Genomic DNA, 17,258 nt, shown 5'->3' with positions numbered 1-17,258 from the left:
TGAATATGTTTGTCAATGTCAATTTGGACTGCTTTCTTGCGTCTGCACTTGGCTACAACAGAAGATAGACTCAAAATGCTGGAGTAACTCAGCGGGACAAGCAGCATATCTGGAGAGAAGGAATGGGTGATGTTTCAGGTCGACTGAAGAAGGGTCTCGACCCAAAATGTCACCCATTCCTTCTCTCAAGAGATGTTGCTTGTCCCGTCGAATTACTCCAGCATTTTATATCTATCTTCGGTTTAAACCAGCATCTGCAGTTCCTTCCTACACTTCTTGGCTACAACAGGCTCTGGTCATTTAAGCGATGCATCTGATGCTGAGTATCGTAATCTCTTACCTGTTGCTCAAAATTCATGTTCTCCAAGAATCTTTGGTTCATTGTTTCTGCAAACTTGTTAATGGCTCCTAAAAACACCCTGCGAAAAACAAATGCACTCAGTTAATCCACTTGTTTTAACTTGCCTGTTTGCAAGGTTAAAGGGATGTCTTAGACAATAGACAATAGACAATGGGTGAAGGAATAGGCCATTCGGCCCTTCGAGCCAGCACCACCAGCATTCTGTAAAAGGGAGTCAATTGTGGCCCAGGCAGATAACATTAAAGTCTTCATTTTAATCAATTGTAGATGAAATGAAAAATAGTTCCACTGTTAGGTAGAATTTTCCATCCTGGCCTTTTGTTTCCTTTACAGTGGCCTATTGATGTAAACCAGGGGTCGGCAACCTATGGCGCCCGGGCCAAATCCGGCATGTACCCCAAAATTATCCGGCCCACAGGTGTATTTTTTTTCCTCAATCATCCGGCCCGCAGACTTCCATCATCTCCGGTACCTGGAACGTTTCAGAAAGAACTGCAGATGCTGGAAAAATCAATGGTAGAAAAAAATGCTGGAGTGAGTTTCTCCAGCATTTCTTTTCTACCTCTGGTGCCTAGAAGGTGATTTGGCTGTACCGCATCTTGCGCAAAGCCGCCAGCACGGCCACACACCTTCTGTGTCTGGGCTTCACGGTCGGGATCGGGGTTGTCAATAGGATGGAGACGAGTGAGTGTGATATTTGAGCTCAGTGCTCCAGGTGGCATCCTCAAAGGGGAGGGATCTATGTGAACATGTGATTTAATGTCTGCCATCTACGGCGGGATGGGGGCGGGATCCATGTGTACACGTGATAGATGTGGCCCGCCATCCGCTCACAGACATATGTCCTAGCCCCTTGGCAGAAAAAGTTGCCGACCCTTGACGTAAACCCTCCTTATCTTTAAATTTACACTCTGTAAATTAGTTGGGTTTGGACAATGCATTTTCACAATATGCCAGCACACTTTGTATAATGATAGGATTTCATGCTGTCCATAATGATAGGACAGCATTGTCATTCAGAGAATGTGTGGCACAGCAGGTAGTGCCGCTGCTCCACAGATCCAAAGATGCGGGTTCGATTCCGACCTCTGCTGCTGTTAGTGTGAAATGTGTTAATTCTCCCCATGACTGTGAAGGCTTTCCCTTGATGCCTTGGTTCTATCCCACATATTAAATCAGTGCTGTGAGGTTAATTGGCCACTGTTAACTACCATGGCATGGATGATAGCAATAAAGGGTCAAGAGAGATTTGATAAACATGCGTACGACAAAATTAATTTCAGGGATATTGGGAAATCAGGAGTGGGATAAAGAGACAAAGGGATTGCTCTGGGATTGATATTTGGCCCAATGCATCATGTGACATTCTTCATTATAATTGTAAGAACTAAAAGAATGACTTGTGTGGACACAGAAGAAAGCATAAGCTATAAAGAACACAGGTGACCATGTGTTACGAGGTGAAAGGAGCTGCATTCCCCCAAAATGGTCGCAGTTTTCTGTAATGCAAGTTTATGCCATCTGTGCAGGCGTCAAGAAATACAAGTTAAAACATTTTTAAATTGTGTTTATATATTTACTATTTCCAATATGTTACCTACCATCTGGTAAGGCTGGCTCCTCCTGGGGGCAGAGTTGGATTCATGGGAATTGGACATGGAGGGGAGGATGCTCCTCAAGCTGCGGAGCATCTTGGACAATACAGCTCACCCTCTCCATGGCATACTGGTCAACTTGAGGAGTACTGTCGGTAACAGACTGGTTCCACAAAAATGCAGTACAGAACGTCCCTGTGGCTATCAAACTGTATAACTCCTCCCCCTTCTGTTGTGGGGTAGACTGACTGCCCTCCCCCTCTCCCCCACCCCAATCTTTGCACATCCCCAATCATTACCACTCGGTACATTAATTTCCTGTTTCATGTATTTTGCGTTTTATGACTGCTGGCAGACCAATTTCTCTCCTGAGATAAATAAAGTTCTATTGTATCATATCGTATTGCAATCCCCATGGTCAATGTAAAAAGTAAAAACCTGCTAATATTAATTTGTGGACTACTAGACTAAGTGGGACCCCTTTGTGTCCCAGTCACCGGGAGGCCTGGTCCCCCAACGCAACGCATTCTCCAATGCAGTATTCCACCACTCGCCTGTTCCCGAGACGCAATGGTGGGAGCATTCTGCAGCCAGGGGAGGGGGACGGCTTCAGGCGGGACCTGTTGGGGTCTGGTGGGGGGGGGTGTGGGGGGGGGGGGGGGGGGGGGGGGGGGGGGTTTGGGGGGGGGAGGATGGGGGGGAGGAGGGGGTGTGGGGGGCGGGGGGGTCTGGGGAGGGGGGTCTGGAGGAGGGGGGGAGTGTGGGGGAGGTGTGGTGTGGGGGGAGAAGGGTGTGCGTGGGGGAGAGAGGGGTGTGTGGGGAGGGCGGTGTGTGTGTGTGGGGGAGGTGCGTGTGTGTGGATGAGGGGGTGTGTAGGGGGGGTGTGGGGGAGGTGTGGTGGGGGAGCAGGGGATATGGGGGAGGAGGGAGTATGTGGGGGAGAGATGGGGGTGGGGGAGGTGCGTGTGTGTGGATGAGGGGGGTGTTAGGGTGGGGGGTGTTTGTGTGGGGGATAGGGGGGTATGTTGAGGGCAGGAGGTAAGTTGTGGGTGCGGGGGGTTGGGGGAGCGGCTGCATTGGTGTCGGGGGGGATTGTGGCGGCAGGGGGTTGTGGTAGCGGGGTGGGGGGGGGGGACAGGGGTTGTGGTCGCCGCAGACGCAGCCCACACTCTGCTCACTCTGCTCTCGTAGTCATGAAATGCTTTGAGAGGCTGGTGAAGAATCACATCTGCGCCTTCCTCCCTCGGAACATGGACCCGTTGCAGTTCGCATACCGTCCGAACAGATCCACGGACGATGCGGTCTCCCAGGTCTTGCACACTGCTCTCTCTCATCTGGACAGCCAGAAGGGGGGCTACGTGAGGATGCTGTTCATAGACTACAGTTCAGCCTTCAACACGATAGTCCCCACCAGACTGGCCGGGAAGCTAATGGAATTGGGGCTCAACACCTCCCTGTGTGCCTGGGTCCTGGACTTTCTCACCGCCAGGCCCCAGGTAGTCAAGATGGGAGGGAATACATCAAAGTCCCTCACCCTGAGCACAGGATCGCCCCAGGGTTGCGTCCTCAGCCCCCTATTGTACTCCCTGTACACACATGACTGTGTGGCTAGGTTCAGCTCCAATTCAATAATTAAGTTTGCTGATGACACTGTGGTGGTGGGCCTGATCTCAGACAATGATGAGAAGGCCTACCGGGAGGAGGTGGCTGGTCTAGCACTCTGGTGCCAGGAGAACAGCCTCCTCTTGAACATCAAAAAAACGAAGGAGCTGATCATGGACTTTAGGAGGGCACATCATCCGAGGACGTACACTCCATTGAGTATAAATGGGGATCCTGTGGATAGGGTGAACTGTTTTAAATATCTGGGAGTCCACATCTCTGAGGATATGACATGGTCATCACACGCCTCAGCACTGGTGAGTAAGGCAAGGCAGCGCCTTTACCACCTCAGGCAATTGAGGAAATTCAGAGTGTCTCCGAGGATCCTCCAGTGCTTCTACGCAGCGGAGGTGGAAAGCATCTTGTCCGGGAACATTACCATCTGGTTTGGGAATTGCTCTGCCAAGGACAAGAAGGCTCTGCGGAGAGTAGTGCGTTCGGCCGAACGCACGATGGGAACTTCACTCACCCCACTGCAGGAACTATACAACAGGAGGTGCAACTCCAGAGCAAACAAAATCATGAGAGACCTCTTCCACCCCTGCAACGGACTGTTCCAGCCGCTACGGTCAGGCAAACGCCTCCGTTGCCATGCAGTGAGAACGGAGAGGTTGAGAAGAAGTTTCTTCCCAGAGGCAATTCGGACTGTAAACGCCCATCTCACCAGGGACTAACTCTACAGAACGTTTTTTCCTTCTATTATTTATTATGTAAAAGAATATGTGTGTTATGATTGTGTTTATAGTTTGTTTGGTTGTTTTGTTGTTTGTCTTTTGCACAAAAGTCCGCGGGCATTGCCACTTTCATTTCACTGCACATCTCGTATGTGTATGTGACAAATAAACTTGACTTGACTTGACTCTGCTCACTTTGCTCCTTCAGCTTTATTCTCCTCGCCACCGGTGATTCACAGCGGGTGTCAGAAGGGGCGATTTTTACGATTTTTGAACCGTCATAACTTTTGTAATATTCCTCTGATCGGAACAAAACTTGATGCACTTGCAGCACAAGAGAACGGTGAGTAAGGAGGTGATTAAACGTGGCGCTATCGGATACCGGTTTTGCACAAATAGGAAAACAATGCAAATCGTAAGAGGACAAGATGAGAGTTTTAGTTATATCTAGATTTAATTTTAGCTTTTTGCTTTATTTTGCTGTTATGATACAAATTTGAAAAATTCCCAGTGAGCAGTTTAATTGCTGTTCCGTTAAACGCTGAAAATAATGTGGAAACATTTCTATGTACAATCTGATTAACAATGATGACGCCAACTTCTGTGAGTTACAATATTTGCAGTGTTTGACCTAGTACCTCTAATTTATGTGTAGGAGGGAACAGCAGATGTTGGTTTACACCAATGTTAGACAAAATGCTGGAGTAACTCAGCTGGACAGGCAGCATATCTAGACTGAAGGAATGGGTGACATTTCGGGTCCTGAAACATTACCCATTCCTTCTCTCCAGAGATGCTGCCTGTCCTACTGAGTTACTCCAGCATTTTGGGTCTACCTCTAATTCATCACTCTATTCTGGAAAAACAAAATGTGTAAATAATCAGATATTTTGCTTTCAAGTAGGACCATAAGGGTTAAATATTGAACCTTAGAAAAAGCATCTTCTTCTACTCATGTGGAATCAAAGCTTACACAAAAAAGCTGGAGAAACTCAGCGGGTGCAGCAGCATCTATGGAGCGAAGGAAATAGGCAACGTTTCGGCCCGAAACGTCGCCTATTTCCTTCGCTCCATAGATGCTGCTGCACCCGCTGTGTTTCTCCAGCTTTTTTGTGTAACCTTCGATTCTCCAGCATCTGCAGTTCCCTCTTAAACACTGGAATCAAAGCTGTCTACTTCAAGGAGCAGAAATGGCTTCAGATGAATGTGTCATCCCAACCAATTAGCACGCACTCTGTATCACAGTAAGTGCCTAGATTCTGCACTCAATTCTTGATTACAAATTCAAAATTCGCAAACCTTCTGATGCCAGAGACAACACTTAAGGGCCTGTCCCACGGTGATTTTTTTCGGTGACTGCCGGCATCATTGACTGACGTAACAGTTCACTGAAAAATTCGCGGCGTGACGCGGCGTGATGACGTATAATGCACGGTGTTTTTTCAAGTGTCGCAACATTTTTTTGTCACCGCTGGATTTTGAAATGTTCGAAATCTTTTGGTGACACTGATATGAAGCCGGCAGTCGCCGAAAAAAAATCGTCAAGTGGGACAAGCCCTTTACCCTTCATCTAAATCAATTATCAGGTTGATTATCACAGTTTCAATTGGTGGGGCTTTGCCATTTTTTAATGGCCCCTACATTACAATACCTAGTGAGGTTCCAAAGTGCTTCATTAGTTAAAGGTTTGCAAGAATGTGTGACATTATAAGTGCATATGTGTTGCTTCTGCACTTGGTGACATTAACATGTAATTCCATTAGTTTCTTTTTGCAGCACCATCACACGTATTCGTTTCAGTGGACTGGACTAATTAAGTAACCATTATCCTTCAATTGAATAAACAATGATAAAGAACGGTTGCCTGTATATTATCTTTTGCTCTTCCGGCAAAATTGAAGCCCCTGCTCTCAACATTCTCATTTATGTATAGCAGAGATTAATACCACCATTTCCCCTCTATCAGCATGTAAGCAAATCAGTTTGGTGATATGAAGTACATAGGAGTCGGCCTTCAAATGCTGTGAATGCATATTTGCAACTTGAGCTCCTAAATTATTTATTGCCCATTAAAGTTAATGTGGATACCATTGTATTGCAACACTAAATTGCAATTAAGGGATTTGTTATGTTACTTGTTACTAGGGATCTAAATCAGCTTCTGGCATTACCAAACCCCCCTTCTCTGATACACCAAGCTGGTTGGCCAAGATGAGATAATATAACTATGGCAATTACTGTAAAATGTAGCAAGATATCTTAAATGGATGCCAAGTGTGTAAGAAGGAACTGCAGATGCTGGTTTAAACCGAAGATGGACACAAAAAGCTGGAGTAACTCAGCGGGACAGGCAGCAACTCTGCAGAGAAGGAATGGGTGATGTTTTGGGTCCAGACCCTTCTTCAGCCTGGTTAGGGATAAGGGAAACGAGAGATATAGACGGTGATGTGGAGAGATAAAGAACGACGAATGAATGATATGCAAAAAAGTAACGATGATAATGGAAACAAGCCATTGTAAGCTGTTTGTAGGGTGAAAATGAGAAGCTAGTGCAACTTGGTTGGGGGAGGGATAGAGAGAGAGGGAATGCCAGGACTTCCTGAAGTGAGAGAAATCAATACTGATACATAGATAGATAGATAGAAAACAGGTGCAGGAGGAGGCCATTCGGCCCTTCGAGCCAGCACCGCCATTCATTGTAATCATGGCTGATCATCCCCAATCAATAACCCGTGCCTGCTTTCTCCCCGTATCCCTTGATTCCACTAGCCCCTAGAGCTCTATCTAACTCTCTTAAATCCATCCAGTGATTTGGACTCCACTGCCCTCTGTGGCAGGGAATTCCACAAATTCACAACTCTCTGGGTGAAATCGTTTTTTCTCACCTCAGTCTTAAATGGCCTCCCCTTTATCCTGAGACTGTGGCCCCTGGTTCTGGACTTGCACAACATTGGGAACATTTTACCTGCATCTAGCTTGGCCAGTCCTTTTATAATTTTAGATGTTTCTATAAAATTCCCCCTCATCCTTCTAAACTCCAGTGAATACAAGCCTAGTTTTTTCAATCTTTCCTCATTTGACAGCCCCGCCATCCCAGGGATCAATCTTGTGAACCTACACTGCACTGCCTCAATCACAAGGATGTCCTTCCTCAAATTAGGAAAACAAAACTGTATGCAATACTCCAGATGTGGTCTTACCAGAGTCCTATACAACTGCAGAAGAACCTCTCTACTCCTATACTGAAATCCTTTTGTTATGAAGGCCAACATCCCATTAGCTTTCTTCACTGCCTGCTGTATCTGCACGCCAACTTTCAGTGACCGGTGCACAAGAATACCCATGTCTCGCTGTACCTCCCCCTTACCTAACCTAACCCCATTGAGATAATAATCTGCCCCCTTGTTTTTACCACCAAAGTGGATAACCTCACATTTATCTATATTTTACTTCGGAGTCACCTGAGTGATTCCGTGAAGAACCCGCTCAGCACGCATGCGCGACATTAACGCCAGCAGTGCAACAGCGGCAGGCGGGAGTCAGGAGCTCCCGCTACGAGCCTGAAGGAAAGGAACGTTAGGTAAGTACTTGCCTTCAGAGTAAAGTCAGTCTTTGCGTTTGTTTTTGCTCCAGGGGGAGCAAAGCAGCAGAGGGAAGTGGCCCCCGTTCGACTCCAGGGAAGGAGCCGACAGTGGAGGGGGGGAGAGGCGGCAACGGGACCGCACACGCTGCGGTCCACAGACACGGGTGCTGCGCTGATGCCCAGTCCGCTAAACAGCTGTCTGACCAACAGCAGCGGACTGGAGGGAAATTTAAAAACCGGCCGGCACCCCTGCAGACTCCCGACAAGGAGACTCGCCGCCCGAGAACCGCTGAAATGCCGCACGAAAACGGCAGACAGCCTCTAACAGCAAGGTCAGGACCAACCTCAGGCTGAAGACAGACACGGAAGATGGGATCAGCACTTCAAACAAGAAACAAGAGTGTCTGTTTCTCCAAGCCAGAGGAAGGTCATGGAGCTAAAAACTCCAGCGAGACTTGCCTCAGGAGCAGGGGCAAGTCCGCCAAGGGAGCTAACACTCCCACTCCAGTGCTACAGCACTGGCCATCTCCCTTGTCGAGGGATCGATGGTGACCAGGGCTGGGCTGGTCAAGAAGAGGGGTCACTGGCTGAAGAGGAGTATGCTTGAGGTACAGGATCAGGAAGAGCTGCTGGGTGTGGCCGCTATGTGGCTCCACCACTAGCGAGATGGCTTTTCAGTCTCAACTGGCGGCCAGCTTACTACCTGTTCTTTTCAAAAAACCTCTCCAAGACAGGTAGTCATGAGGTGTTGGATTCATCACGCCTCCCCTAAATTGCATTTACTCAAAGTGCCCACTGTTATTGGGGGGTACATTGAGCATCGCTTTTAAAAACCCAAATATCTTAAAATGAATTTGATATCCCTGACGTCGGTTATCAATTTCTCATGCTCTTTCCAGATTATCAGGGTAGTATGGCAAAACACCTGACCCTACTGTTCGCAGTGCTCCGCAACTTCTCAGGAAGTTATAAAACCTGCCCTCAACTCAATAAAATTTACAGGACTGTGAGAACGCCGACCTCACAACCACAGATCCTGCTGTCTGGCTAAGTTACCAAACCAAGCCTAAAAAACTGGACAAAGTGTCCAAAATATCGGCGCAAGAGGGCAGGGTCTGGAATGAGCACCACACGTAAACCAGTCAGCAGGATCTGCAGCAAGTCTCGTTGGACCGGCAGGAAACAGAAGAATACCCATAACCATGGAGGTAGGTGGGTCTTAACTTCACTAAATATGTTTGTTAAGTATATACGTTTCAAAATAGAAACGGTTGTTACTGCCAAACAACTAATTTCCAAAGGATACTTCATGGCAAGCATTGATCTTAAAGATGTTTACTATTTAGTACCATTCACAAGGATCATCGCAGATACCTGAAATTTACCAGGATGGGGCAGCTATGGCAATTTAAAGCATTACCCAATGGGTTCACATCAGCCCAAGATTATTCACCAAGATACTAAAACCAGCTCTGGCAATATTCACAAGACAAAACCATATTGTCATGGCGTATCTTGATGATATCTTTAAAAAAATAGTCAAGACCATGGAATTGACTATGTCAGCTGTATCAGCTACCAAACAGTTATTCGAAACCCTGGGATTGTCTTACATCCAGATAAAACTAAGTTGAAGCCATCCACGATCATGGACTACTTAGGCTTCACAATTAATTCAGTCTACGTGACTGTAACATTGCCAAGAGACAAAACAATTGAATTGGCACAATCATGCAACTATTTAATGGTCCACGTACTCCCAACTATTCGACAAGTAACAGAGTAATTGGGAAAATGGTAGCAGCATTTCCGGCTACACAATTCGGACCTTTGCACTGTCAAAACTTACAAAGAGCAAAGGTACAGGCGCCAAAATGACATACAGGTCATTATGATCGTGTCATGAAGTTACCCACTGAAGCAATGTCAGAACTACAGTGGCGGGCAAAAAACATTTGGCATAGTTTCAACCTATTATCATCACTAACAAGTAGTAGATGGACTAACCCAGAGTCATCGTTACCACTTACACTGGGCATTAATTATCTACAGATGTTGGGTGAATTTTATGGTTTAAAAGCTTATGCACAAATATGCATCACTTGCATGTACTGTTACAAATAGATAAGACTACGGTGGTGGCCTACATTAACCATATGGGCGGCATAAAATCGGTATCATGTGACAAGTTGGTCAACACAATTTGGCAATGGTGTGTCGAAAGACATATTTGGCTATCAGTAACTTACCTGCCAGGTAAGCTAAATACAGTGGCAGACACCAGGTCACGTAAATTTAATGACAACATCGAATGGATGTTAAACCCCAAAAAATTTGCAAAAGTTATCAAGCAATATAGCACACCAGATATCGATTTATTTGCATCAAGGCTAAATCACCAGGTACCTATGTATGTCGCGTGGGAACCTGACCCTGAGGCAGCAGCGGTAGATGCGTTTGCGCTGGATTGGGGAAATTCTTCTTCTATGCATTTCCTCCCTTCTGCCTCATCAGTTGGGGACTACGCACAATACAAATGGACTCTGCTTCATGTATTTTGATAGTACCCGACTGACATGGTTCCCAAAATTTCATGACATGGTTGTTGAAACTCCAATGGTATTCCCCAGTGACCCAGAGTTATTAACACCCAGTGTCGGGCACAAGCCACCCATGCCATGGGGAAAAAAAAAAAAATCAAACTTCTGGGTTGCAGATTCTGCACAAACCACTTCTGGGACTGGGATTATCAGAACAAACCGTCGACACCATGTCAGCATCCCTCCGAACATCCACTAAAATACAGCACTTGTCCAGCATCAAGAAATGGGAGAAGTACTGCTTGGATACAGGGACCACCTACTCAACCGCTACAGTTACCAACGTACTGGAATTCCTGGCGAACCTTCACCACGATGAAGGACTCAGCTACAGAGCCATCAACACAGATAGAAGTGCCCTGCCTATCTATTTAAAACCAGCTCCAGGACAACAGGCCATGGGGTCCCACCCACTGGTGGTCAAACTAATGAAGGGTATTTACAACTCTAACCCCCTAGACCAAGGTACACCCATACATGGGATGTCAGTGTGGTCCTGACATACCTCAGGGGATGGCCACCAGCCAGATCCCTCAACCTGGAACAATCTATGCTCAAAACACTCATGTAGATGGCACTTGTATCTGCACAGAGGGTCCAGTCACTACACCTATTGTGACTGGACACCATGCTCACAGCTCCAGACCAGATCTCTGTCATTATCCAGGGACTGATCAAACAGAGCAGACCATGAACACCTAATCCAGTCGTGGAATTCCGGGCTTACCCGCCAAAACCAAGGTTATGTGCCATGACCCACCTACTATCCTACATAGACACAACCAAAATATTCGAGGGAGATGAAAAGCCTTGTGGGTCAGTCATAAAAAACCTTATGGTCGGGTGACGAGCCAAACCATTGCGAGATGGTTCAAGCAGGTGCTAAAAACTGCTGGGATAAACACTAATATGTACAAATTTTATTCCACCAGTCCAGCATCCACGTCGACGTCTAAAAGAATGGACATGCCTATAGACCACATCCTGGCTACAGCAGGATGGTCAGGGGAAAGACCGTTCAGAAATTTTTTAATAAGCCGTTGGCAAAACCTGTTTTATTTGCAGGAAAGATTTTACGGACTGCAAATATTTAATTTAAGCCCAGGGGAGCAATTTAATTTCTTTGTTGTTATTGTTAAAAAATACCATTATATTTTTTCTACAAACAGATTCATTGGTTGATTACGATAATACACTTCCTCCCTCAAAGACTTCGGCAGTGTGTGAAGTTATAACTGTTACACGGTTTGAAATCACAGAGCTTTGAAATCTTCACGGAATCACTCACGTGACTCCGAAGTAAAATACTAAGATTAAACGAGAACTTACCAGTTTGAAGTTTGATCTGTATTTTATGAGTTACGATGAGCGATTACGTGCACTCCGCTCCCTCCCTCAATAATATGGGTCAAACTGATAAACTGATGTCTCATTGTCTTTACTATGTTTACTTCAATAACTGTGTCTAACTGTGATTCCACACCACTGCTTTGAAGTATGCCGCGCATGCTTGCTGAGCGGGTTCTTCACGTAATCCCTCATCGTAACTCCTCATAAAATACAGATCAAACTTCAAACTGGTAAGTTCTCGTTTAATCTTACTATTATACTGCATCTGCCACGCATCTGCCCACTCACTCAACCTGTCCAGGTCACCTTGCAACCTCCTAACATCCTCTTCACAGTTCACACTGCCACCCAGCTTTGTTTCATCCGCAAACTTGCTAATGTTGCTCTTAATTCCCTCTTCCAAATCATTAATATATATGGTAAACAGTTGCGGTCCCAACACCGAGCCTTGCGGCACTCCACTCGCCACTGCCTGCTAACCCGTTCACTCCTACTCTTTGCTTCCTGTCTGCCAACCAATTTTTTATCCACTTCAACACCCTACCCCCAATATCATGTGCTCTAATTTAAGTGACCAGACTCCCGTGCGGGACCTCATCAATGGCTTTCTGAAAGTCTAGATACACTAAATCCATTGGCTCCCCTTCATCCATTTTACATGTCACATCCTTAAAAAATTCCAGAAGGTTAGTCAAGCATGATTTTTTCTTTCATAAATCCATGCTGACTTGGACTATTCCTTTTACTGCTATCCAAATGCCCCATTATTACCTCTTTAATAATTGACTCTAGCATCTTTCCCATCACCGAAGTCAGGCTAACTGGTCTGTAATTCCCCGTTTTCTCTCTCGCTCCTTTCTTGAAAAGTGGGATAACATTAGCTATCCTCCAATCCACAGGAACTGATCCTGAATCTATTGAACATTGGCAAATGATCACCAATGCGTCCACTATTTCTAGAGCCACCTCCCTGAGGACCCTGGGATGCAGACCATCAGTCCCAGGGGATTTATCATCCTTCAGTCCCATTAGCCTACCCAATACTCTTTCTCACCTAATGAAAATTTATTTCAGTTCCTCGACTCCCTTAGATCCTCTGTCCTCCAGTACTTCTGTGAGATTGCTTGTGGCTTCCTTAGTGAGGACAGATCCAAAGTACCGATCGATGTTTCGGGTCAACACTGCATCAGAACCCCACGGAGTGGCCCATGCTCAACACCCCATTCACTGTGTACCTCGATTCTGCATTCAGCTCTTGATCAGAACTTGAAAATTCCAGGGCCTTCATATTCAAGTGGTCCTGGCATTGAACTAGCAATGCAAATGTTGTAAACCCAAATTGCATTGTTGGTAGGAAGGAACTGCAGATGCTGGTTCAAACCAAAGATAAACACAAAAATCAGGAGTAACTCAACGGGTCAGACAGCATCTCTGGAGTAAAGGAAAAGGTGACGTTTCGGGTCGAGAACCTTCTTCAGATTTGCTATGTTGGAAAATTTAATTGACAAAAATCTGTGATTTTGAACTAAATAAATGAACATTGAAGATAATCAATGCAAAACCCAATGGTTTCACTCACAGGATCATTACACACTAACGAGTGACATGTGACTGTGCTACAGGATCACAGTGACCCATAGAAATGGTAACTTCTCTAAGGGTAGGGGTAAATAATACATTTTGATCATATTATCAGTATCCATATCTTATAGTCAAAAAAGAAGTATATGCCTCTTCCTGGCATATTAACACTGAATTATATATCACATTGTCCTCAGAAGTAGTTACCACTGCAACACATTTGTATCTGACAGGACAGTAGTGGGGAAATTGTTAGCCTTTAAGCAGTGGGGAAAATTTAGACTGTTGATCAACTACACCAGACAGTTGGCTCCTGATTCCAAGTGTGATAAGAAAATTGAAAATACAATTTAAAAACGAAACCTGCAAACCCCAATGGACCTCTCTAGTTCATGCAAAGATTTAAATTATGGGCCTGTCCCACTTAAGCGACTTTTTCGGTGACTGCCGGCACCCGTCATAGGTCATTGCAGGTCGCCGAAAAGTTTCAACACGTTGAAAATCCAGCGGCGACCAGAACAAGGTACGACTCTTTCGCCAGGTTGTCGCCTGTACGGTCGTGAGTCGACTCCTCAGTCGCCCAAATAGTCGTAGTATCTTTCTGGTCGCCGCTGGATTTTTAACATGCTGAAAAATCTCAGCGAACCGCAACAAGCTATGAAGGGTGCCGGCAATCGCTGCAAAAGTGGTGTAAGTGGGACAGGCCCATTAGCATCTCTTTCATGAAGCTGGAGTAACTTAGCAGGTCAGACAGCACCTCTGGAGAAAAGAAATAGGTGATGTTTAGACCCAGACCCTTCTTCAGTCTCGACCCAAAACATCACCTATTCCTTTTCTCCTGAGATGCTGACCCACTGAGTTACTCCTGCTTTTTGTCTCTATCTTCGGTTTAAACTAGCATCTGCAGTTTCTTCCTACACATCTCTTTCATGAACATAACCACAAGCCCATAGTAAAATGGTGCAGTAAACTGTATTATGCTAACGTCCCACATATATAATTGGATCATCCCAAGCCTAAAAAAAGGAGAATAGGACCTTAAATACTATAACAACAAGGGGCAGTGCCCATCAAATTGATGTCTCGATAAGCAGAGCTGGAAGTCTTTGTTGAAAACAATCAGATCATCAGGGACTCTTTGACCGAGTCCTATATATGATGCCCAAGTCAAAAAGCAGGCTGTCTCACTCAGAGCTAATACTTTCATCAACTCAACGAACCAGAGAATTCGCATCCCAGGTACTCTTCTGGTTCAGAATGTACACTCAGTTTTGCTCATTAAAGTTACATTTATTTCAAAGAGAAGAAGAAATGAATAAAGCAGAATGACTACAGGCCAATTAGTCTAGCACCAGTCGTGGGGAAAATTGCTAGAATTCATCACTGGGATCAGAGTAAGTGAGCACTAAGCAAAGTATAAGCTGATTAGGAAGATTCAACAGGGTTTTGTGAAAGGTTGATTATGTCTAACAAACCTATTAGAGTTTTGCTTTGATGGGGGCACTGAGGTGCTTAGAAATGGATTGATGGAGGTCGTACCGTGAAATCTGAAAAGATATTTGAACAATTTCTGCGTGAAGACCACAGTCATCTTCCGACATTGTCATAAGTGATAGGAGTAGAACTAGGCCATTCAGCCCATCAAGTCTACTCCACCATTCAATCATGGCTGATCCATCTCTCCCTCCTAACCCTATTCTCCTGCCTTCTCCCCATAACCTCTGACACCCGTACTAATCAAGAATCTATCTATCTATGCCTTAAATATATCCACTGACTTTGCCTCCACAGGCTTCTGTGGCAAAGAATTCCACAGATTCACCACCCTCTGACTAAAGAAATTCCTCCTCATCTCCTTCCTAAAAGAACGAACGTCCCTTAATTCTGAGGCTATGACCTCTAGTCCTAGACTCTCCCACTAGTGCAAACATTCTCTCCACATCCACTCTATACAAGCCTTTCACTATTCTGTATGTTTCAATATGGTCCTCATTCTTCTTAACTCCAGCAAGTGCTGGCCTAGTGTGACAAATGCTCATCATAGGTTAACCTTCTCATTCCTGGGACCATTCTTGTAAACCTCCTCTGGACCCTCTGCAGAGCCAGCACGTCCTTCCTCAGATTTGATTTCTTCTCCAAAATTTGGTCACAATATTCCAAATGCGGCCTTACCAGCATCTTATAGAGCAGGGGTCGGTAACCTATGGACCCTAGACCGAATGCCGCCCGCAACCAAAATCATCCGGCTCGCAGGCAAATTTTATTTCTGTAGTCATGCGGCCCGCAGACTTCCTTCACCTCCAGTACTGCCTGGGCCCGAGGCCGTGGCGCCCAGGTGCGGTGATGCAAGGAGGCCTGCACTGACGGCCGCAATGGCGGAGCCACTGACGCCCGAGCGGGGCCGAGCTCTGGCTGTACCGCATCCTGCGCAAAACCGCCGGCATGGCCGCGCACCTTCTGTGTCTGGGCTTCACGGTCGGGATTGGGGTTGTCAATAGGCCGGGGACGAGTGAGTGTGAGTATTTGAGCCACCGCCTTCAGGACAGAGCCAAGGCAATGGACCGTAGGTGTGCCGTGTTGGTGAGCGCCCATAACTATGGGCCAGTGCTCTGTGTTTGTGTCCTCGAAGGGGCGGGATGGGGACGGGATCCATGTGTACACGTGAAAGATGTGGCCCGCCATCCACTCACAGACATGCGTCCTGGCCCCTATGCTGAACAAGGCTGCCCACCCTTGTTATGGAGCCTCACCATGACATCCCAGTTTTTGTATATATGCCCTCTTGAAATAAATGCTAGTAATGAGTTTGCTTTCTCTGTGAAGTTGCCAGAGCTGTTTCATAATTCAGCAAAGTAGCACAGTGGCAGACCAGTTTGGCTTGTTGCATCAGTGCTCCAGTGCTCCAGGTTCAATCCTGATATGTTCACAGTTTGCACATTCCAACTTTGACCACATGGATTTTCACATCCCAAGGATGTGCTCATAGTTTATCTGACTACTCTGAGTGATGGCTAGTGCAGGTAAGGGGCAGAGGAGTCAAAGGGAAGTTGATGGGCATGTTACAGAGAATAAGTTGCAGGGCTACAGAGAAAACAAAAAAGTCTTGTAACGTGCAAGAATAATTGGGAAAAAGGTGAGCACGCATAAGGAGTATTCTCTCACAGATGGTCAGTGACCTCAGGAAGCAAAGCACACCATCGCCTTTACTTCCTCAGAAGGTTTACGAAGTTTAGTATGCCCCCAACAACTCTCACCAACTTTGACAAATGGGCCATAGAAAGCACTTTATCGGGATGCATCACAGCATGGTTTAGGAACAGCTCCATTCATGAACGCAAGAAATTGCAGGAAATCTTTTGCACAGCCCAGACCATCACACAAACCAACCTCCCTTCCATTGACTCAGTTTCCCCAACACTTTGTGTCTACTGTCGACTTAAACCAGCATCTGCAGTTCTTTCCGACAAATCCCTTCCATTTACTCTATTTATACCTCATGCTGCCTCGGCAAGGCCAGCAGCATAATCTAGGGATGACTCGCACCCTGGATAATGTTTTAGTCGCAGGTCTAGTCGAAGCCGGTATTCTTCATAGTCGAGGAAGATTTTCAACATATGGATAGGAGGTGGTAGGAGGTTGCAGGTCACCTCGACCTTGATTTTTTTTTTGGGTGGCGGGCAAGGTCACCAGAGGTTGCTGTTTAGGTCTCCTAAGTGGGACAGGGGCTTTACAGCGCTTGCAGCACCGGAGACCCGGGTTCAATCCCGACTATGGGTACTATCTCTATGGAGTTTTCACATTCTCCCGGTGCCATGTGGGTTTTCTCCGAGATCTTCAGTTTCCTCCCATACT

The 17,258-nt window shown here is 46.0% G+C and overlaps 1 protein-coding gene across 1 annotated transcript in view; it reads right to left on the bottom strand.

The window, feature by feature from the left end:
• Positions 1-17,258, bottom strand: part of LOC129701436 (dedicator of cytokinesis protein 2-like) — a 671,641-nt gene that overhangs the window by 166,667 nt on the left and 487,716 nt on the right. Inside the window, exon 30 of the mRNA XM_055642616.1 lies at positions 341-419. Coding sequence (XP_055498591.1) covers positions 341-419 — 79 coding nt within the window. The remainder of the gene's footprint in view (positions 1-340; positions 420-17,258) is intronic.

The sequence above is a fragment of the Leucoraja erinacea genome, chromosome 11 (assembly GCF_028641065.1).
Source record: "Leucoraja erinacea ecotype New England chromosome 11, Leri_hhj_1, whole genome shotgun sequence".
Lineage (NCBI taxonomy): Eukaryota > Metazoa > Chordata > Chondrichthyes > Rajiformes > Rajidae > Leucoraja > Leucoraja erinaceus.
The sequence above is the reverse complement of the archived record's forward strand: the minus strand, read 5'-3'. Positions and strand labels throughout refer to the sequence as shown.